Genomic DNA, 22,182 nt, shown 5'->3' with positions numbered 1-22,182 from the left:
CCCTGACGCTCCCTGTCTAAGAACTTTGCTGCAAAGGCAGGCGGCCAGGGGCGGAGCCAGGATGAAAAACAAGAGGGGGCAAAGGGGCATAGGATTTTTTTTCTTCCAGAAACACCTATAAGAACTAATGGCTAGATCATTTAAGAAACTAACCACACAAAGCATACATATAGTGTGTAAGAAGCAAAAATCATATATTTCCTTATAAGATAATGTGAACACACACGTAATTATGCAAAATATAATCATGGCCAAAATAAAAGTAAACTAACCACTTTAGGCACAATAACTTGAGAAATATGAATATGCCGTTCCTTTTTCCTGGTACGTTCGTGAATTATAGCAATCAAGCTGCAGGAAAAAGAAAAATGTTTAATGTAGATTGAGAATGTAAACATTGATCGCTAAAAATATAAGCTTGAGCACATTACATTCCATTTAGATGATTGATATTAAAATCTGTAAGTATCGTCCTTCTAGATGGATCCTGAGTAGGCTTGTTCAGATCGACTATTTCAGGCACACTACCAGTTGCGGATTTTGCAAATAATCTGTCCATTAGCTTTCTAAATAAATTGAGGATATGAAGGCAGAATATTACTATAGTCCAGAGATTTTATTCTACTCCCATGTGCTCAAAATTATTCATATGAAATTATTACATAAAGCAAGATTCAATCAACCTAGTTACCAATCTGTACCTTTTAAACATGGAATCGGAATAGACTGATAATATGGAAATTAGAAGATAAAAATGAGAACTGAACTTAGGGCTTACCTTGACTAAAAGATTGATGATTAGCGTAAGTATTTTTTCTCCTCGGGGACGGCGACCCGGCCGGCCAGCCGGGGTGCAAGGCGCAGATCAAGGCTGATCGTCGGAGGGGCGGCGTGTAGGCGTAGCTTAATGTTGCCGGCGTCGGCAGCTTCGGCTCGTCACGGCGGTCACATGAGCAGCAGATTAGTCAGGAGCCAGGCCGCGGCGCATAGGTTTCTAGCGATTTGGCAAGCGTCTGCCGGTATGCGTCTGCCTGCTCGTATTCCCTCTACATGGGCTGCAACTCACACATGGGCAGATGGGCTTTATATAACAGAAAAATTAAGAAGTGGGGGCAAATACCCTGGGCTGAGCGGGGGCAACATTATATATCCTAGGGCTGGTATAAATGGGCCGAAAAATTGATGGGGGCATTCGCCCCCACAACCTTGTACGTAGATTCGCCCCTGCAGGCGGCGTTGCAACAAAGGTCGCCATCGACACTGGTGCGAGGCCTGATGGTGGTGCTCTACAAGGTCGTCTACACCGTGGGTGCCGTTGCTGGCCATGCAAGACCGTGTCCCTATTGACAATGACATGGTCCATGTTTCCGAGGGTGACCGTAACATGGTCCATGTTGCAATAAGTGACCACGGCACGCAAGCTCTGAAGGTGAGCGCAACATGGTCCATGCAGCAATGAATCACCGTAACATGGTCTATGTGTGCAATATTTGCTATGGGCGATCGAACTGGCTGGCTAACGAACCGTAACAAGCTCGTGTTGCAAAGCCCCGTGCGCAACATGATCCTTGTTGGAAATGGCCGGAGCTGACGCGGGCGAAGATCAGACGACCGTCGCACGCGTCATCCAACGACCACCGAGATGGCCGATCTGATCCAGGCATCACCTGGCCGACGCATCGCGCCCGCCTTAACGTAACATGCCAAACAGTAACACGGCCTCGTTGATGTGCTTCAACCACGAGGTAGGTAGATGGTCGGTGAAAGCGCCTGTAGAGCCCAAGGACCATAAAAGAAGAAGAATCAATTCTTCTACTCCAGTAAAAGTCTGAACGAAGCCTTTGCGAGGGAGGAAGCTTCAGCCCGGGCGTGAGCTTTGGGGCGAGGGCAGGAAAGCATCTGTTCTTTCCTTGCATTTTCTTCCATCCGCCGTTGGCCCCATCCACGCTCGCATCCGGCATCGCCTCGACGTGGGCGCCGGGATTGGCATGATGCGTCAATCATCGTCATGGAAAGTAGAGCCGATCCATCAGCGGAGACATGGAAAGGAAGCGGAAGAGAGTGAAAGAATGGGGAGGACACGCGCATCCGGAGGACATGGAGATCTCTCGCGCACACGCTTCTTGCAGGCGGGCGCACGGCGGGCGATCTTCTGTGGTACGGTGGGTGCCCATGGTGCGCGCCCGCGCCGCGCATCACGTCTGGCTTCCTCCCCTTTTCCTCACACATGATTGGTCGCCCGTGCCGTGTCCCGCGGGAATCTCGTACCGGCGTACGTGACGGACGCATGCTGGCTGCATGGCTGGGGCCTGGGGTCTAGAAACTGTCTCGGATCGCACGCGGCGCTTTCGGTGTGCCACCACTGTGCGCCGCATGCATGCTTCCCCTTGATCACGGGCAGGGAATCAAAACCGAGCAAGACACAGATCATACCTTTCTCGGCCCATGATTTCTTCAACATTGTTTTTTCGATTTTGCTATTTCCCATATGCCTAAATTTTGAACTTTTGTCAGTCACTTCTTCCTTCTTCCCAACCTCACCGGAGAAGAACAACTCACCTGCATATCTTAGGGGGAAGCCGCATCCCCATCGGGGACGGAGCCAGAAAAATTGTATGAGGGGGACCTATTGCTGCTGCTTCACGGTTGGCGAGGGCCAGAACCACTAAAATACAGTTATTTGCTCCCAAAACGTCATATTAGTAGCTCTAACAACGTAAGTTTATCAATGTTGGCCCGGGCCATGGCCCCAACTTGCTCCCCATTGCCTCTGTCACTGATCCCCCTTATCTATCTTAGGGTGGGGTATGCAGCGGAACGTCAGAGATTTTTACCGATGTGGGGCTTAGAGGGATGGCCGCTGCGTTGAGGGGAGGGCGGGGAGACGAGGCTGCACACGGTAGCGCCTGCCGGCCGCAGGGGTTGAGGCAGGCGGATATGGCGGGGTAGGCCGGCGGCAGAATGATGGACCAGATCGGGAATGGAGAAGAAGACGATCTGTGAGCCGGATCGGACGGACAGAAAACAAAGTGACAGATGAAACATTTTTTTGAGGCACCTATTAAATAGAGGTGTCCCTTGTTTTTTCTGCAAATGCTCTAGACATTAAGATTACTACCAAGACTAAAACTCATATATTTCAAAGAAGCCGCGTTTCTAGTTTCCTAGAACATTCAAATCAGTTCGGCTACCGAGCATCATGGGCTCTCACCGGGAAGCTGGGATGAATCAGTCCAAGCCCCAAGCAATTTCTTTGTGCTATCAGGAGATCTAGAAAGACCGGAGACGGAGACCCGCATCCTATTCTCCTGTACGGCGGCGTGGGTGTTGTGGACGTTCGTTCACGAGGCGTTGGGGCCCGACTGGGAGGCCTTGAACCTTATAGACTTCCTCCAATATCGGGCTACGCAGCCGTCACGACACCGCCGCTTTTTTTGGCTCATCTTTGCGGCGATGTCGTGGACATTATGGACGACTCGTAATAAAATGGTGATTGAGAAGGTTCTCCCGCGGAAGGCATATGACTCATACTTTAAATTCCTTGCTTTTCTGCAGCACTAGCACCCGCTGTCGAGGCAGCGTGACCGCGACCGTCTCAGCCTCATGCTGGATGCGCTACTGGCTACGGCTCGTCGGCTTTCATCATCGTAGTGCCGCATGGCGGCTGCCAATAGGTGTTTTTTTCTGATTTCTTTTATGCTTTCTTGGGCTGGACTGTGCTGTGACCCCAGCCGTCATTTCACGCTTGAGACTTGGATGCTTGTATGGACCGGTGCTTTATTTATAAAGCGGGGCGAAAGCCTATTTCAAGGTCTACAAAGACCAAAGCACACATCACCATCGCCCAAATCAGTTCGCCTAGAGTACAATCATATGATAGGTCATCAACTGTTCCTTATGACCAAGGAAGGTCAACCCCATTTTTTAAGCATCAGCCACAAGAATATCTTGGTATTAAAAGGGATCTTTAATTTACACGATCACAATTGATCAATCATAGTTTTTACTGAATTAAGCCAAAGTTTTTGATCAACAGTCACTCGATTATAATGTGATAGATAGAAATTCACAATCACATGTAATATTTGTCCATGTTCAAACATGACGGTAATGTTGCATCAAACTTCGATAAACATGAACCACATTCTAGTAAAAAATGTTGTTAATGAAATAATTTGTCTTAACGAAACAAAAATACATGTAACATTTTGGTATGGAGGGAGTAGCTTTCATTGTGTTTAGGATGGCTGGTCGCTCTAGGTGCGCCGCGGCGATGGCAGGAGCAGATGCTTAGCTTAAGCGTGTATGATTTTGAATGATTCAAGAATATTAAATTAAATTTTCTAATCTAAACACATTGTACAAGAATCGTGATTTGGATGGTTAGTAGACATGCTCCCTGGTTTGTTCCAACCCCCTGGAGGCAAGTTCGAATACTTGTATTCCAAGGTTAGGACAAGCCACACAGTAATGATAATGAGACGAGAACCAACCTGTGGTTGGAAGGTTAGAAGGACAGTAGTATCACTAGCTCATCAGGGTTCAAGTCCTAGACTTGACATGGTGCTCACATTTTCCTAGATTTGTTTCAGGCTTTCCGGCGATATTCATTCAATGGGAGGAGGCATCCCCGTCGACTACGAGGCGCCTGTGGCGACTGAAGGAAATATGCCCTAAAGGCAATAATAAAGTTATTATTTATTTCTTTATATCATGATAAATGTTTATTGTTCATACTAGAATTGCATTAACCGGAAACTTAATACATGTGTGAATACATAGACAAACAGAGTGTCACTAGTATGCCTCTACTTGACTAGCTTGTTAATCAAAGATGGTTATGTTTCCTAATGATGTGATCGACTTGACCCATTCCGTTAGCTTAGCACTCGATCGTTTAGTATGTTGCTATTGCTTTCTTCATGACTTATACATGTTCCTATGACTATGAGATTATGCAACTCCCGTTTACCGGAGGAACACTTTGTGTGCTACCAAACGTCACAACATAACTGGGTGATTATAAAGGTGCTCTACAGGTGTCTCCGAAGGTACTTGTTAGGTTGGCGTATTTCGAGATTATGATTCGTCACTCCGATTGTCGGAGAGGTATCTCTGGGCCCACTCGGTAATGCACATCACTTAAGCCTTGCAAGCATTGCAACTAATGAGTTCGTTGCGGGATGATGTATTACGGAACGAGTAAACAGACTTGCCGTAACGAGATTGAACTAGGTATTGAGATACCGACGATCGAATCTCGGGCAAGTAACATACCGATGACAAAGGGAACAACGTATGTTGTTATGCGGTCTGATCGATAAATATCTTCGTAGAATATGTGGGAGCCAATATGAGCATCCAGGTTCCGCTATTGGTTATTGACCGGAGACGTGTCTCGGTCATGTCTACATAGTTCTCGAACCCGTAGGGTCGACAGTTATATTATGAGTTTATATGTTTTGATGTACCGAAGATTGTTCGGAGTCCCGGATGTGATCACGGACATGACGAGGAGTCTCGAAATGGTCGAGACATAAAGATTGATATATTGGAAGCCTATATTTGGATATCGGAAGTGTTCCGGGTGAAATCGGAATTTTACCGGAGTACCGGGGGTTACCGGAACCCCCCCGGGGGCTTAATGGGCCTACATGGGCCTTAGTGGAAATAGAGGGCAGCAAGGGGAGTGTGGGGCGTGCCCTCCCAAGGCCCAAACCGAATTGGTTTAGGGCAAGGGGGCCGGCCCCCTCTTTCCTTCTCCTCCTCTCCCTTTCCTTCCCCCTCTCCTACTCCTACTAGGAATAGGAGGAGTCCTACTCCTAGTGAGAGTAGGACTCCCCCTTGGCGCGCCTCTCCCTGGCCGGCCGCCTCCTCCCCTTGCTCCTTTATATACGGGGGCAGGGGGGCACCCCAGAGACACAACAATTGATCGTTTGATCTTTTAGCCGTGTGTGGTGCCCCCCTCCACCATAGTCCACCTTGATAATACTGTAGCGGTGCTTAGGCGAAGCCCTGCGTCGGTAGAACATCATCATCGTCACCACGCCGTCGTGCTGACGAAACTCTCCCTCAACACTCGGCTGGATCGGAGTTCGAGGGACGTTATCGGGCTGAACGTGTGCTGAACTCGAAGGTGTCGTGCGTTCGGTACTTGATCGGTCGGATCGTGAAGACGTACGACTACATCAACCGCGTTGTGCTAACGCTTCCGCTTTCGGTCTACGAGGACGTACGACTACATCAACCGCGTTGTGCTAACGCTTCCGCTTTCGGTCTACGAGGGTACGTGGACAACACTCTCCCCTCTCGTTGCTATGCATCACCATGATCTTGCGTGTGCGTAGGAATTTTTTTTTGAAATTACTACGTTCCCCAACAGTGGCATCCGAGCCAGGTTTTATGCATAGATGTCATATGCACGAGTAGAACACAAGTGAGTTGTGGGCGATATAAGTCATACTGCTTACCAGCATGTCATACTTTGGTTCGGCGGTATTGTTGGATGAAGCGGCCCGGACCGACATTACGCGTACGCTTACGCGAGACTAGTTCTACCGACGTGCTTTGCACACAGGTGGCTGGCGGGTGTCAGTTTCTCCAACTTTAGTTGAACTGAGTGTGGCTACGCCCGGTCCTTGCGAAGGTTAAAACAGCACCAACTTGACAAACTATCGTTGTGGTTTTGATGCGTAGGTAAGAACGATTCTTGCTCAGCCCGTAGCAGCCACGTAAAACTTGCAACAACAAAGTAGAGGATGTCTAACTTGTTTTTGCAGGGCATGTTGTGATGTGATATGGTCAAGGCATGATGCTAAATTTTATTGTATGAGATGATCATGTTTTGTAACCGAGTTATCGGCAACTGGCAGGAGCCATATGGTTGTCTCTTTATTGTATGCAATGCAATCGCCCTGTAATGCTTTACTTTATCACTAAGCGGTAGCGATAGTCGTAGAAGCATAAGATTGACGAGACGACAACGATGCTACGATGGAGATCAAGGTGTCGCGCCGGTGACGATGGTGATCATGACGGTGCTTCGGAGATGGAGATCACAAGCACAAGATGATGATGGCCATATCATATCACTTATATTAATTGCATGTGATGTTTATCTTTTATGCATCTTATCTTGCTTTGATTGACGGTAGCATTATAAGATGATCTCTCACTAAATTATTAAGGTATAAGTGTTCTCCCTGAGTATGCACCGTTGCGAAAGTTCTTCGTGCTGAGACACCACGTGATGATCGGGTGTGATAGGCTCTACGTTCAAATGTTGGAAATATGCCCTAGAGGCAATAATAAATAAGTTATTATTATATTTCCTTGTTCATGATAATCGTTTATTATCCATGCTAGAATTGTATTGATAGGAAACTCAGATGCATGTGTGGATACATAGACAACACCATGTCCCTAGTAAGCCTCTAGGAGACTAGCTCGTTGATCAATAGATGGTTACGGTTTCCTGACCATGGACATTGGATGTCGTTGATAACGGGATCACATCATTGGGAGAATGATGTGATGGACAAGACCCAATCCTAAGCCTAGCACAAGATCGTGTAGTTCGTTTGCTCAGAGCTTTTCTAATGTCAAGTATCAGTTCCTTAGACCATGAGATTGTGCAACTCCCGGATACCGTAGGAATGCTTTGGGTGTACCAAACGTCACAACGTAACTGGGTGACTATAAAGGTGCACTACAGGTATCTCCGAAAGTGTCTGTTGGGTTGGCACGAATCGAGACTGGGATTTGTCACTCCGTGTAAACGGAGAGGTATCTCTGGGCCCACTCGGTAGGACATCATCATAATGTGCACAGTGTGACCAAGGAGTTGATCACGGGATGATGTGAGTTACGGAACGAGTAAAGAGACTTGCCGGTAACGAGATTGAACAAGGTATAGGGATACCGACGATCGAATCTCGGGCAAGTAACATACCGTTAGACAAAGGGAATTGCATACGGGATTGATTGAATCCCCGACATCGTGGTTCATCCGATGAGATCATCGTGGAACATGTGGGAGCCAACATGGGTATCCAGATCCCGCTGTTGGTTATTGACCGGAGAACGTCTCGGTCATGTCTGCATGGTTCCCGAACCCGTAGGGTCTACACGCTTAAGGTTCGATGACGCTAGGGTTATAGGGAAAGCATGTACGTGGTTACCGAATGTTGTTCGGAGTCCCGGATGAGATCCCGGACATCACGAGGAGTTCCGGAATGGTCCGGAGGTAAAGATTTATATATGGGAAGTCCTGTTTTGGTCACCGGAAAAGTTTCGGGTGATATCGGTAATGTACCGGGACCACCGGAAGGGTCCCGGGGGTCCACCAAGTGGGGCCACCAGCCCCAGAAGGCTGCGTGGGCCAAGTGTGGGAGGGGACCAGCCCCAGGTGGGCAGGTGCGCCCCCCCACCAAGGCCCAAGGCGCATGGGAGAGTGGGAGGGGGCAAACCCTAGTCCAGATGGGCCTTAAGGCCCACCCTAGTGGCGCCCCCCCCTCCTCCCCTTGGCCGCCCCCCTTGGATGGGATCTAGGGCTGGCCGCCTCCTCTTGGGGTGGGAACCCTAGAGGGGGGCGCAGCCCCCTCCCCCCCTATATATAGTTGAGGTTTGGGCTGCCCAAGAGACATGAGAACGTCTCTCTTTCGGCGCAGCGCTTCCCCTCTCCCTCCTCCTCCTCTCCCGCGGTGCTTGGCGAAGCCCTGCGGGATTGCCACGCTCCTCCACCACCACCACGCCGTCGTGCTACTGCTGGATGGAGTCTTCCCCAACCTCTCCCTCTCTCCTTGCTGGATCAAGGCGTGGGAGACGTCACCGGGCTGCACGTGTATTGAACGCGGAGGCGCCGTGGTTCGGCGCTTAGATCGGAATCAACCGCGATCTGAATCGCTACGAGTACGACTCCCTCATCCGCGTTCTTGCAACGCTTCCGCATCGCGATCTACAAGGGTATGTAGATGCACTCCCCTTCCCCTCGTTGCTAGATTACTCCATAGATTGATCTTGGTGATGCGTAGAAAATTTTGAATTTCTGCTACGTTCCCCAATAGTGGCATCATGAGCTAGGTCTATGCGTAGTTTCTATGCACGAGTAGAACACAAAGTAGTTGTGGGCGTCGATGTTGTCAATTCTTCTTGCTGCTACTAGTCTTATCTTGTTTCGGCGGCATTGTGGGATGAAGCGGCCCGGACCGACCTTACACGTACGCTTACGTGAGACAGGTTCCACCGACTGACATGCACTAGTTGCATAAGGTGGCTAGCGGGTGTCTGTCTCTCCCACTTTAGTCGGAACGGATTCGATGAAAAGGGTCCTTATGAAGGGTAAATAGAAATTGGCATATCACGTTGTGGTTTTACGTAGGTAAGAAACGTTCTTGCTAGAAACCTATACAAGCCACATAAAAACTTGCAACAACAATTAGAGGACGTCTAACTTGTTTTTGCAGCATGTGCTATGTGATGTGATATGGCCAGAAGATGTGATGAATGATATATGTGATGTATGAGATTGATCATATTCTTGTAATAGGAATCACGACTTGCATGTCGATGAGTATGACAACCGGCAGGAGCCATAGGAGTTGTCTTTATTTTTTGTATGACCTGCGTGTCATTGAATAACGCCATGTAAATTACTTTACTTTATTGCTAAGCGCGTTAGCCATAGAAGTAGAAGTAATCGTTGGCGTGACGACTTCATGAAGACACAATGATGGAGATCATGGTGTCATGCCGGTGACAAAGATGATCATGGTGCCCCGAAGATGGAGATCAAAGGAGCAAAATGATATTGGCCATATCATGTCACTATTTGATTGCATGTGATGTTTATCATGTTTTGCATCTTATTTGCTTAGAACGACGGTAGTAAGTAAGATGATCCCTCACTAAAATTTCAAGAGACGTGTTCCCCCTAACTGTGCACCGTTGCGAAGGTTCGTTGTTTCGAAGCACCACGTGATGATCGGGTGTGATAGATTCTAACGTTCGAATACAACGGGTGTTGACGAGCCTAGCATGTACAGACATGGCCTCGGAACACATGCAAAACACTTAGGTTGACTTGACGAGCCTAGCATGTACAGACATGGCCTCGGAACACAAGAGACCGAAAGGTCGAACATGAGTCGAATAGTAGATACGATCAACATGGAGATGTTCACCGATGATGACTAGTCCGTCTCACGTGATGATCGGACACGGCCTAGTTTGACTCGGATCATGTATCACTTAGATGACTAGAGGGATGTCTATCTGAGTGGGAGTTCAATAATCAGATGAACTTCATTATCATGAACATAGTCAAAAGGTCTTTGCAAATTATGTCATACGCTTTAGTTCTACTGTTTAAGATATGTTCCTAGAGAAAATTTAGTTGAAAGTTGGTAGTAGCAATTATGCGGACTGGGTCCGTAAACTGAGGATTGTCCTCATTGCTGCACAGAAGGCTTATGTCCTTAATGCACCGCTCGGTGTGCTGAACCTCAGTGTCGTCTGTAGATGTTACGAAACATCTGACATACATGTTTTGATGACTACGTGATAGTTCAGTGCGTAATGCTAACGGTTTAGAATTGTGGCACAAGAGACGTTTTTTGAAACGTCGCAGAACATATGAGATGTTCCGAAGACTGAAATTGGGATTTCAGACTAGTGCCCACGTCAAGAGGTATGAGACCTCTGACAAGTTTCTTAAGCCTGCAAACTAAGGGAGAAAAGCTCAATCGTTGAGCATGTGCTCAGATTGTCTGAGTACTACAATCGCTTGAATCGAGTGGGAGTTAATCTTCCAGATGAGATAGTGATGGTTCTCCATAATCACTGCCACCAAGTTATTAGAGCTTCGTGATGAACTATAAATATCAAGGATAGATGATGATCCTTGAGCAACTCGCGATGTTTGACACCGCGAAAGTAGAAATCAAGAAGGAGCATCAATTGTTGATGGTTAGTAAAACCACTAGTTTCTAGAAGGGCAAGGGCAAAAGGGATACTTCATGAAACAACAAATCGTTTGCTGCTCTAGTGAAGAATCCCAAGGTTGAACCCAAACCCGAGACTAAGTGCTTCTGTAATGAGGGGAACGATCACTAAAACCGAACTACCCTAGATACTTGGTAGATGAGAAGGCGGGCAAGGTCGACAGAAGTATATTGGATATACATTATATGAATGTGTACTTTACAAGTACTCCTAGCAGCACCAGGGTATTAGATACCGGTTCGGTTGCTAAGTGTTAGTAACTCGAAATAAAAGCTGCGGAATAAACGGAGACTAGCTAAAGGTGAGATGACGATATGTGTTGGAAGTGTTTCCAAGGTTGATGTGATCAAAGCATCGCATGCTCCCTCTACTATCGAGATTGGTGTTTGCGTTGAGCATAAACATGATTGGATTATGTTTATCGCAATACGGTTATTCATTTAAGGAGAATAATGGTTACTCTATTTATTTGAATAATACCTTCAATGGTCTTGCACCTAAAATGAATCTCGATCGCAGTGATACACATGTTCGTGCCAAAAGATATAAAATAGTAATGATACTTGTGGCACTGACATTTGAGTCATATTGGTATAGAACACATGAAGAAGCTCCATGTAGATGGATCTTTGGACTCACTCGTTTTTGAAAAGATTGAGACATGCGAACCATGTCTATTGGTATATATGCATGAAGAAACTCCATGCAGATGGATCGTTTGGACTCACTTGATTTGTTTACATGAATAAAACCTTCTATGGTCATACATCCAATGAAAATGGTTTGTTGGATCTCGAACATGGTGATACACATTTTCATAATATTGAAGCCAAAAGATGCAAAGTTAATAATGATAGTGCAACTTATTTGTGGCACTGCCGTTTAGGTCATATTGGTGTAAAGCGCATGAAGAAACTCCATGCTGATGGACTTTTGAAATCACTTGATTATGAATCACTTGATGCTTGCGAACCATGCCTCATGGGCAAGATGACTAAGACTCCATTCTCCGGAACAATGGAGTGAGCGACTGACTTATTGGAAATAATACATACTGATGTATAAGATCCGATGAGTGTTGAGGCTCGCGGCGGGTATCATTATTTTCTGACCTTCACAGATGATTTGAGCAGATATGGGTATATCTACTTGATGAAACATAAGTCTGAAACATTTGAAAAGTTCAAAGAATTTCAGAGTGAAGTGGAAAATCATCGTGACAAGAAAATGAAGTTTCTACGATTTGATCGCGGAGACGAATATTTGAGTTACGAGTTTGGCCTTCAGTTAAAACAATGTGAAATAGTTTCACTACTCACGCCACCTGGAACACCACAGTGTAATGGTGTGTCCGAACGTCGTAATCGTACTTTATTAGATATGGTGCGATCTATGATGTCTCTTACCGATCTACCACTATCGTTTTTGGGGTTTATGCATTAGAGACAACTACATTCACGTTAAATAGGGCACCATCTAAATCCGTGGAGATGACACCGTATGAACTGTGGTTTGGCGAGAAACCTAAGCTGTCGTTTCTTAAAGTTTGGGGCTACGATGCTTATGTGAAAAAGTTTCAACTTGATAAGCTTGAACCCAAATCCACTACAGGAAACAGGTAATTTGCCGTCTGTGGATTACAGACGGCAAAGACGTAAATCCAGACAGCAAAGAGTTTGCCGTCAGGAAGTAGACGGCAAAGTCAGACGGCAAAGATAAATCGGCAAAGAATACTTTACCGTCTGCTATTTTTTTGGATGACGGCAAAGATTTTGCCGTCATTCTATACTGTTTGCTGTCAACTAGATCGTCCAGACGGCAAAGAAAAGCAACCTAACAGACTATCGACCCTGACGGACGGCGTTAGTGTTTTGCCGTGAGCCATACTACTTCTTTGCCGTTAGGCAGAAACATCACAGACGGCAAAGCGTTCTTTTTTATTAAAAAAATTTGGATCAACAGTCTCGTCACCGCACGTCCACATCATCTCGTCCAAAGCTCACCGGAGCAGAGATTCTTGCCGCCCGCACGCGCCCAACAGCCAAGCTGCTCACCATGCCGACCTCACCGGAGAAGAGATGTTGGCCGCGCCCGGCCTCACCGGAGAAAAGCACCGCTTCCGGAGGGAGGCCACGCTGGATGGAGGCCACACCAGAGCGAGGAGGCGCCGGAAGGAGGAGGTCGCGCTGCTTTCCGGAGTGAGGAGGCACCGGAGAGAGGAGCCCGCGCCGCGCGGGCCCGTGCTGCTCGCCGGAGTGAGGAGGCCGCGCCGCTCACCGGCCCACGCCGCGCCGCCCGCGCTGCTCGTCGGTGTGAGGAGGCGATGGAGGGAGGAACCCACGCCACTCGCGCTACTCGCGGGAGTGACAAAGCCACGCTGCTCGCCGGAGTGAGGAAGTCACCGTGCCGCCCGCGCTGTTCACGCCGTCTGCGCCGTGCTGCTCGCCGGAGAGAGGAGGCGCCAGAGGGAGGAGGTTGCGCTGCGTGGAGTGAGGAAGCGCTGAAGGGAAGGGGCCGCGCTCCTCGCCTGCCTGTGCTGGGGAGTGGGCGGCGGCGCGAGGCCTCCGGCGTGGGGCGCTGGGGAACGGGCGGCGCCGCGAGGCAGGAGGACGGCGGCGGTTTCCATGGCGACGAGGGACGGGGCCGGCTCGACGGGGATGGGGGACGGGCCGGCTCGAGGGAGGAGAGAGGACGGGGCAGTTGGAGGGGAGCGTGGCTGGGTGCCAGGGTGGCCGGCGGCGACCGGGGCGGGGCTGCTGGGGAGTTACGGGAGAGAGAGAGAGATGCGTACGAGACAGAGAACATGGGGATAAGGGAGAGAGAACGTGGTGGGGTCGGCTGAGGGTGAGAGAACGTGGGGGAGAGAGAGAGAACGTGTTGGGGGCGTGGGAGAGAGATACAGCGTGGGGTGTGGATCGTGCCACCTCATCGATCCGGGAGGTCGATCCGCGAGGTGTGTTTCTTTTTTGCCGTCTGCTGTTTATATTACAGACGGCAAAGTTATTTGCCATATGCGGTTTTTACTACAGACGGCAAAGAGCACTCTTTGCCGTCTGTAATAAAAACGGCATACGGCAAAGTTTTCTTTGCCGTTTGTAATAGAAATCATAGACGGCAAACTTTTCTTTGCTGTTTGTAATAAAAATAGCAGACGACAAAGTTTTCTTTGGCGTCAGTCATTCTTTGCCGACAGCAGCTGACGGCAAAAGAGCTCTTTGCCGTCTACCCCGATGAAAAGCTGACGGCAAAGATGCTCACTGACGGCAAACTAGCTGTTTCCTGTAGTGTCGGAGAAGTGCTTCTCCATAGGATACCCAAAATATTGGGTACACCTTCTATCACAGATCCGAAGGCAAGATCTTTGTTGCTAAGAATGGATCCTTTCTAGAGAAGGAGTTTCTCTCAAAAGAAGTGAGTGGGAGGAAAGTAAAACTTGATGAGGTAACTGTACCTGCCCCCTTATTGGAAAGTGGTTCATCACAGAAATCTGTTCCTGTGACTACTACACCAATTAGTGAGGAAGCTAATGATGATGATCATGTAACTTCAGATCAAGTTACTACCGAATCTCGTAGGTAAACCAGAGTGAGATCTGCACCAGAGTGGTACGGCAATCCTGTTCTAGAGCTCATGTTACTTGACCATGACGAACCTACGAACTATGAGGAAGCGATGATGAGCCCAGATTCTGCAAAATGGCTTGAAGCCATGAAATCTGAGATGGGATCCATGTATGAGAACAAAGTGTGGACTTTGGTTGACTTGCCCGATGATCGGCAAGCCATAGAAAATAAATGGATCTTCAAGAGGAAGACGGACGCTGATAGTAGTGTTACTATCTACAAAGCTAGACTTGTCGAAAAAGGTTTTGACAAAGTTCAAGGAGTTGGCTACGATGAGATCTTCTCACTCATAGCGATGCTTAAGTCTGTCCGAATCATGTTAGCAAATTGCCACATTTTATGAAATCTGGCAAATGGATGTAAAGACTGCATTCCTGAATGGATTTCTGGAAGAAGAGTTGTATATGATGCAACCTGAAGGTTTTATCGATTCAAATGATGCTAACAAAGTGTGCAAGCTCCAGCGATCCATCTATGGACTGGTGCAAGCATCTCGGAGTTGGAATATACGCTTTGATAAGTTGATCAAAGCATATAGTTTTATACAGACTTGTGGCGAAGCCTGTATTTACAAGAAAGTGAGTGGGAGCACTACAACCTTCCTGATAAAGTATATGTAAATGACATATTGTTGATCAGAAATGATGTAGAATTTTCTGGAAAGCATAAAGGAGTATTTGAAAGGAGTTCTTCAAAGAAAGACCTCGGTGAAGCTGCTTACATATTGAGCATCAAGATCTATAGAGATAGATCAAGACGCTTGATAAGATTTTCAATGAGTATGTACCTTGACAAGATTTTGAAGTAGTTCAAAATGGAACAGTTAAAGAAAGAGTTCTTGCCTGTGTTGCAAGGTGTGAAGTTGAGTAAGACTCAAAAACCGTCCACGACAGAAGATAGAGAGAGAATGAAAAGTCATTCCCTATGCCTCAGCCATAGGTTCTATAAAGTATGCCATGCTGTGTACCAGACCTATTGTATACCCTGCCCTGAGTTTGCCAAGGGAGCACAATAGTGATCTAGGAGTAGATCACTGGACATTGGTCAAAATTATCCTTAGTGGAATAAGGATATGTTTCTCGATTATAGAGGTGACAAAAGGTTCATCGTAAGAGTTACGTCGATGCAAGCTTTGACACCGATCTGGATGACTCTAAGTCTCGATCTAGATACATATTGATAGTGGGAGAAATTAGCTAAAGTAGCTCCGTGCAGAGCATTGTTGCCATAGAAATTTGCAAAATACATACGGATCTGAATATGGCAGACCCGTTGACTAAACTTCTCTCACAAGCAAAACATGATCACACCTTAATACTCTTTGGGTGTTAATCACATAGCGATATGAACTAGATTATTGACTCTAGTAAACCCTTTGGGTGTTGGTCACATGATGATGTGAACTATGGGTGTTAATCACATGGTGATGTGAACTATTGGTATTAAATCACATGGTGATGTGAATTAGATTATTGACTCTAGTGCAAGTGGGAGACTGAAGGAAATATGCCCTAGAGGCAATAATAAAGTTATTATTTATTTCCTTATATCGTGATAAATGTTTATTATTCATGCTAGAATTGTATTAACCGAAAACTTAATACATGTGTGAATACATAGACAAACAGAGTGTCACTAGTATGCCTCTACTTGACTAGCTTGTTAATCAAAGATGGTTATGTTTCCTAACCATAGACATGAGTTGTCATTTGATTAACGAGATCACATCATTAGGAGAATGATGTGATTGACTTGACCCATTCCGTTAGCTTAGCACTCGATCGTTTAGTATGTTGTTATTGCTTTCTTCATGACTTATACATGTTTCTATGACTATGAGATTATGCAACTCCGGTTTACCGGAGGAACACTTTGTGTGCTACCAAACTTCACAACGTAACTAGGTGATTATAAAGGTGCTCTACAGGTGTCTCCGAAGGTACTTGTTGGGTTGGCGTATTTCGAGATTAGGATTCGTCACTCCGATTGTCGGAGAGGTATCTCTGGGCCCACTCGGTAATGCACATCACTTAAGCCTTGCAAGCATTGCAACTAATGAGCTAGTTGCGGGATGATGTATTACGGAACGAGTAAAGAGACTTGCCGGTAACGAGATTGAACTAGGTATTGAGATACCGATGATCGAATCTCGGGCAAGTAACATACCGATGACAAAGGGATAAACGTATGTTGTTATGCGGTCTGACCCATAAAGATCTTCGTAGAATATGTGGGAGCCAATATGAGCATCCAGGTTCCGCTATTGGTTATTGACCGGAGACGTGCCTCGGTCATGTCTACATAGTTCTCGAACCCGTAGGGTCCGCACGCTTAACGTTTCGATGACAGTTATATTATGAGTTTATATGTTTTGATGTACCGAAGGTTGTTCGGAGTCCCGGATGTGATCACGAACATGACGAGGAGTCTCGAAATGGTCGAGACATAAAGATTGATATATTGGAAGCCTATATTTGGATATCGGAAGTGTTCCGGGTGAAATCGGGATTTTACCGGAGTACCGGGGGTTACCGGACCCCCCCGGGGGGCTTAATGGGCCTACATGGGCCTTAGTGGAAATAGAGGGCAGCAAGGGGAGTGTGGGGCGCGCCCCCCCAAGGCCCAAACCGAATTGGTTTAGGGCAAGGGGGCCGGCCCCCTCTTTCCTTCTCCTCCTCTCCCTTTCCTTCCCCCTCTCCTACTCCTACTAGGAATAGGAGGAGTCCTACTCCCAGTAGGACTCCCCCTTGGCGCGCCTCTCCCTGTCCGGCCGCCTCCTCCCCTTGCTCCTTTATATACGGGGGCAGGGGGGCACCCCAGAGACACAACAATTGATCGTTTGATCTTTTAGCCGTGTGCGGTGCCCCCCTCCATCATAGTCCACCTCAATAATACTGTAGCGGTGCTTAGGCGAAGCCCTGCGTCGGTAGAACATCATCATCGTCACCACGCCGTCGTGCTGACGAAACTCTCCCTCAACACTCGGCTGGATCAGAGTTCGAGGGACGTTATCGGGCTGAACGTGTGCTGAACTCGGAGGTGCCGTGCGTTCGGTACTTGATCGGTCGGATTGTGAAGACGTACGACTACATCAACCGCGTTGTGCTAACGCTTTCGCTTTCGGTCTACGAGGATGTACGACTACATCAACCGCGTTGTGCTAACGCTTCCGCTTTCGGTCTACGAGGGTACGTGGACAACACTCTCCCCTCTCGTTGCTATGCATCACCATGATCTTGCGTGTGCGTAGGATTTTTTTTGAAATTACTACGTTCCCTAATAATGATAACGGGGCGCATCCAAATTATTAAACTGTGCAAGTTGTGCAACATGCGTCGTGTGAGCCAATGTGCGAGGTGTGCTTTTCTCGAGAAGAAATTACGAGATAAAAAGAGGTTGGCATCTCATTGGCTCGAGTGCATGTGTAGCAATGCACAGTACCGCCACGCCTGGCCTCACGCCACTGGTTTCACTCGCAAGTAAGCCAGGGGCCTACACAACGATACCCGCAGATGTACTGCTGCCTCCACTGCCATGCGTATATAACGCAGCCCAAGTCGAGCGTCGATCGGCGTACTGACCTTGCTCTACTGTACTGCGCCTCTGTTGCTACATACCACTTCAGAGAGTCGACCAGAGTACCAGCGAACAGAGTGAGTTGTGATCACCAGGCACACGCGCCATGGCCGCCGCCGTGCCGTTGCCATTGCCGGTGATGCTCCTTGTCGCGGTGGCCGTTATGCTCGTCGGTGCCGGCGCAGGCGCGGCCGGGGTGCGCGGCGGGCGGCAGCGGCAGCAGCAGCTGAGGATGGGGTTCTACGACAAGAGCTGCCCGGCGGCGGAGCGGATCGTGGGCGACTACGTCCGGCTGCACGTCCGGCGCGTGCCCACCGTCGCGCCCGCGCTGCTCCGGACGCACTACCACGACTGCTTCGTCAGGGTACGCACGCACGCACGCACGTGCACACGAGCATTCCATTCCATACGTGCGCGTGACTCCATGCAAATGCTGCATCAGTTCTGTGCTTATGAATTAATTTACCGTCGCGCGCTGGTGTGGTGTGGTGTGGTGTGCGTGCATGCAGGGCTGCGATGGCTCCATCCTGCTCAACTCCACGGCCGCCGGCGCGGCGGAGAAGGACGCGCCGCCGAACCTGACGCTGCGGGGGTTCGACCTCATCGACCGCGTCAAGGGCCTCGTCGAGGAGGCCTGCCCCGGCGTCGTCTCCTGCGCCGACGTCCTCGCGCTCGCCGCCCGGGACGCCGTCGCCGCCATTGTACGCCGCGCTCTGCTCAGCGCAGCTCACGTACGCCATCTGGTCGTCTGTCCATAGCCGGCACTGACGTGCACACGTACTGCGGTGCAGGGCGGTCCGTCGTGGCGCGTGCCGACGGGGAGGAGGGACGGCACGGTGTCGACCATGCAGGAGGCGGTCCGCGAGCTGCCGTCGCCGTCGATGACCTTCCCGCAGCTCGTCGCCCTGTTCGCCGGCAAGGGCCTCGACGTGCGCGACCTCGTCTGGCTGTCAGGTGCGTGCCCAACGTACACACACTACACTAGCTTAACAATCAACCAGCTCTGCATGCATGTAGTACGTAGTCTGATCATATGGATTACTAAACTAAACATCTGCTAAAAAGATTGAACAGAGACAAATGACCCCAAATTATCTGAGAAGTGGCAGCCACCGACACGATGAAAGGCCGTCAGTTATCGCCCATTCTTTGTGTGCCGATCGGGCATTGCAAAGCAGCAAGAAGAATCGTTGCTTTATCTGTCGGCCTCAAGCCAGATGGGCTGATATTCCCTCACCAACAACCGTAGTTTCTGAACACCAGCTGCCACACCGAATCAGTCACTTTCCAGACTTCAGTAAAATGTAAACCCATCGTTTTGCTTCCTCTAGTTTTGGAAGCCATTGGAGTCACTGATGCTTGCCTGTGAACGGCATCCATTTCTGACGATGGCAAGCTCATGCTTACATGTCTACTTCACCTGTATTATCAATCAAGTCCAAACCGATAGTCCTTTGCTTTATATCCTGTCTCCTATTCCACACTTTAACATTTAAGTAGGGCCAACTTTCGAAATAGACTCTACCAATGCTACGCTGAGATCCAACAAAAACCATATCTTTTTCTCTACCGACTTCACCAAAAAAAAAGTTCATCGAGAGGAGTTCAGCGATTAAATTACTTGAATCTACGACGAGCATGAAAAAGGGAATTTATATCTGCGTGGAAACAAATACTACTACTGAACTATTTCTTCCACGTTGGAACGTGTTTCTGAATCCAACCTGACGAGTTGCAGGTGCGCACACCATCGGCATCGCCCACTGCTCCTCCTTCGCCGACCGCCTCTACAGCTACCCCAGCGCCGGCAACGGCACCGGGACCGTCCCGCCCCTCGACGCCGCCTACGCCGCCAACCTGCGGCAGCGCAAGTGCAGGATGGGCGGCCGCGACGCCGCGGTGGAGATGGACCCCGGCAGCTTCCTGACGTTCGACCTCGGCTACTACCACACTGTGCTCAAGCACAGGGCCCTGTTCCGGTCCGACGCCGCGCTGGTCACCGACGCCGCGGCGCGGGCCGACATTGCCGGCGTCGTGTCAAGCCCGCCGGAGGTGTTCTTCCAGGTGTTTGCGCGGTCCATGGCGAGGTTGGGCGCCGTGGAGGTCAAGACCGGCTCTCAGGGAGAGATCAGGAAGCACTGCGCCGTCGTCAACAGCTAGATCGAACGGAGATACTATGATTTTGCTCCTATTCTTTGGTCATCTGTAACCAGTGCTATTTGGATCATATTTTTGTTGAGAATGGTGGTAGAATAACTGAGTCTGCAGGCTAACTGTGGTTCACAGAAGATATGACATGTGTATGCACTACTTACAAGATTGAAGTTGTATTCATAGGTATGTGAAAGCTCCGAAAAATATACAAGTAGCGACGATGAAACATACGTAACTGCGAACTCACTGAATTCAAAGAGTATTACAAGTGTTTGAAATTGTCTCATCAAATAGAGAACAAATATAAGCCAACCACTTCTGCTCACATAGCAACAGATCATTACAGCTTAAGAAACAGATAGCAGAGTCATAGACAATACATATACGACCATGGCAGACTGTTCGACTAAACTTCAAGAACCACTCAGGCGCTAGCATAGAACAGAGTGCCGTACTGTCAGGTGCACTTCATCTTGAGTATGAACTTTTGGTGCACTGCATCTATGCAACTGAAGAAAGCAAACCTCCAGATCTTGCAGAAAAACAGTGCTCCAAACCATACCCAGAAACCGAAGACAGTTCCAGCAATCACTGAGTAGTACAACCACAGTGTATCAAGTTCATGGTGATGTTCCTTTGCCCCATCCGCGGGTGTTGTAGTACCTGAACTGTTTGTACAGGCAAAGTTCAATGGGGGACCACATAGCCCCAGATTATCGCTATAAATTGACGGGTCATCGAGTGTTTGGAGCTGACTTCCTGTAGGTATCTCACCTGATAGACGGTTGTTTGAGAGGTTAAGAGAGCTCAGGAACTTCAAGTTTGACATGCTAGGAGGAATAGGACCAGACAGTTTATTCCACGAGAGGTCAAGGGATTCTAACAACTTCAGATTGCCAATGTCCTTTGGGATACTACCAGACAGATTATTTCTTGACATATTTAGTAACTGGATCCCTCGAAGATTTGTCAACTCTGAAGGGATTTCACCGGAGAGAGAATTGCCGGATAGATCAATACCAGTCACAAATAGATCTGTTTCCTCAAAGGTGTACTCCCGTCTCTTCCAAAGTATACCTATGCTGCCGTCACCAATGAAATGGAAGGGTCTCAATTCTATGTAAGTTGTTGTAACCGGATTGGGAATTTTGAAACCACACCCAATCAGACACACCGTATTCACAAAACTGTGATACTAGTATTTCACCAAAACCGTAGTTTCTGAGCACTGCCACACCGAATCAGACACTTTCCAGACTTCAGTAAAATGTTCCAAACATTTAGCAAAAGAGTATTTGGTAGTATTAATTTGTTTCGAATCATGTAAAACCTGCTCCCAACCATCGTGGTGGAGATGGACCCCGGCAGCTTCCTGACGTTCGACCTTGGCTACTACCATACTGTGCTCAAGCACAGGGCCCAGTTCCGGTCCGACGCTGCGTTGGTCACCAATGCCGTGGCACGGGCCGACATCGCCGGCGTCATGTCAAGCCCGTCAGAGGTGTTCTTCGAGGTGTTCTCGCGGTCCATGGCGAGGCTCGGGGCCGTGCAGGTCAAGACCGGCTCTCAGGGGGAGATGGAGATCAGGAAGCACTGCGCCGTCGTCAACAGCTAGATCGAACATAGATGGGCATCGAGGGGTGACTTTCCCTGGAAACTGTTGGTGGATGCTGTCATTTTGCTCTTATTCTTTGGTCATCTGTAACCAGTGTTGTTCGGATCATATTTTTGTTATAGAACAACCGAGTCTTCAGGTTAATTGTGAACAGAGAAGATATGACATGTGTATGCACTACTTAAAAGATTGAAGTTGTATTCATAGGTACCA

At 48.3% G+C, this 22,182-nt stretch overlaps 2 protein-coding genes across 2 annotated transcripts; both read left to right on the top strand.

The window, feature by feature from the left end:
- Nucleotides 1-18,072: 18,072 nt before the first annotated feature.
- Nucleotides 18,073-20,530, top strand: LOC123141276 (peroxidase 3). Its single transcript, XM_044560453.1, has 4 exons — nucleotides 18,073-18,564; nucleotides 18,710-18,901; nucleotides 18,992-19,154; nucleotides 19,939-20,530. Exons 1-4 carry the CDS (start codon nucleotides 18,307-18,309, stop codon nucleotides 20,358-20,360), a joined length of 1,035 nt encoding a protein of 344 aa, XP_044416388.1. The 5' UTR covers nucleotides 18,073-18,306; the 3' UTR covers nucleotides 20,361-20,530.
- Nucleotides 20,531-21,708: 1,178 nt separating this feature from the next.
- LOC123146271 (peroxidase 39-like) lies at nucleotides 21,709-22,036 on the top strand. Its single transcript, XM_044565894.1, has one exon. The coding sequence runs from the start codon at nucleotides 21,709-21,711 to the stop codon at nucleotides 21,967-21,969; it is 261 nt and encodes an 86-aa protein (XP_044421829.1). The 3' UTR covers nucleotides 21,970-22,036.
- Nucleotides 22,037-22,182: the final 146 nt, after the last annotated feature.

This window comes from Triticum aestivum, chromosome 6D (assembly GCF_018294505.1).
Source record: "Triticum aestivum cultivar Chinese Spring chromosome 6D, IWGSC CS RefSeq v2.1, whole genome shotgun sequence".
NCBI lineage: Eukaryota > Viridiplantae > Streptophyta > Magnoliopsida > Poales > Poaceae > Triticum > Triticum aestivum.
This window is presented reverse-complemented; position numbering and strand designations above follow the sequence as displayed.

Coding starts and splice junctions, on each gene's coding strand:
- LOC123141276 (XM_044560453.1), top strand. CDS start 18,307: ATGGCCGCCGCCGTGCCGTTGCCATTGCCGGTGATGCTCCTTGTCGCG. Junction 18,565..18,709: donor ACCACGACTGCTTCGTCAGG/GTACGCACGCAC, acceptor GCGTGCATGCAG/GGCTGCGATGGCTCCATCCT. Junction 18,902..18,991: donor GGGACGCCGTCGCCGCCATT/GTACGCCGCGCT, acceptor ACTGCGGTGCAG/GGCGGTCCGTCGTGGCGCGT.
- LOC123146271 (XM_044565894.1), top strand. CDS start 21,709: ATGGACCCCGGCAGCTTCCTGACGTTCGACCTTGGCTACTACCATACT.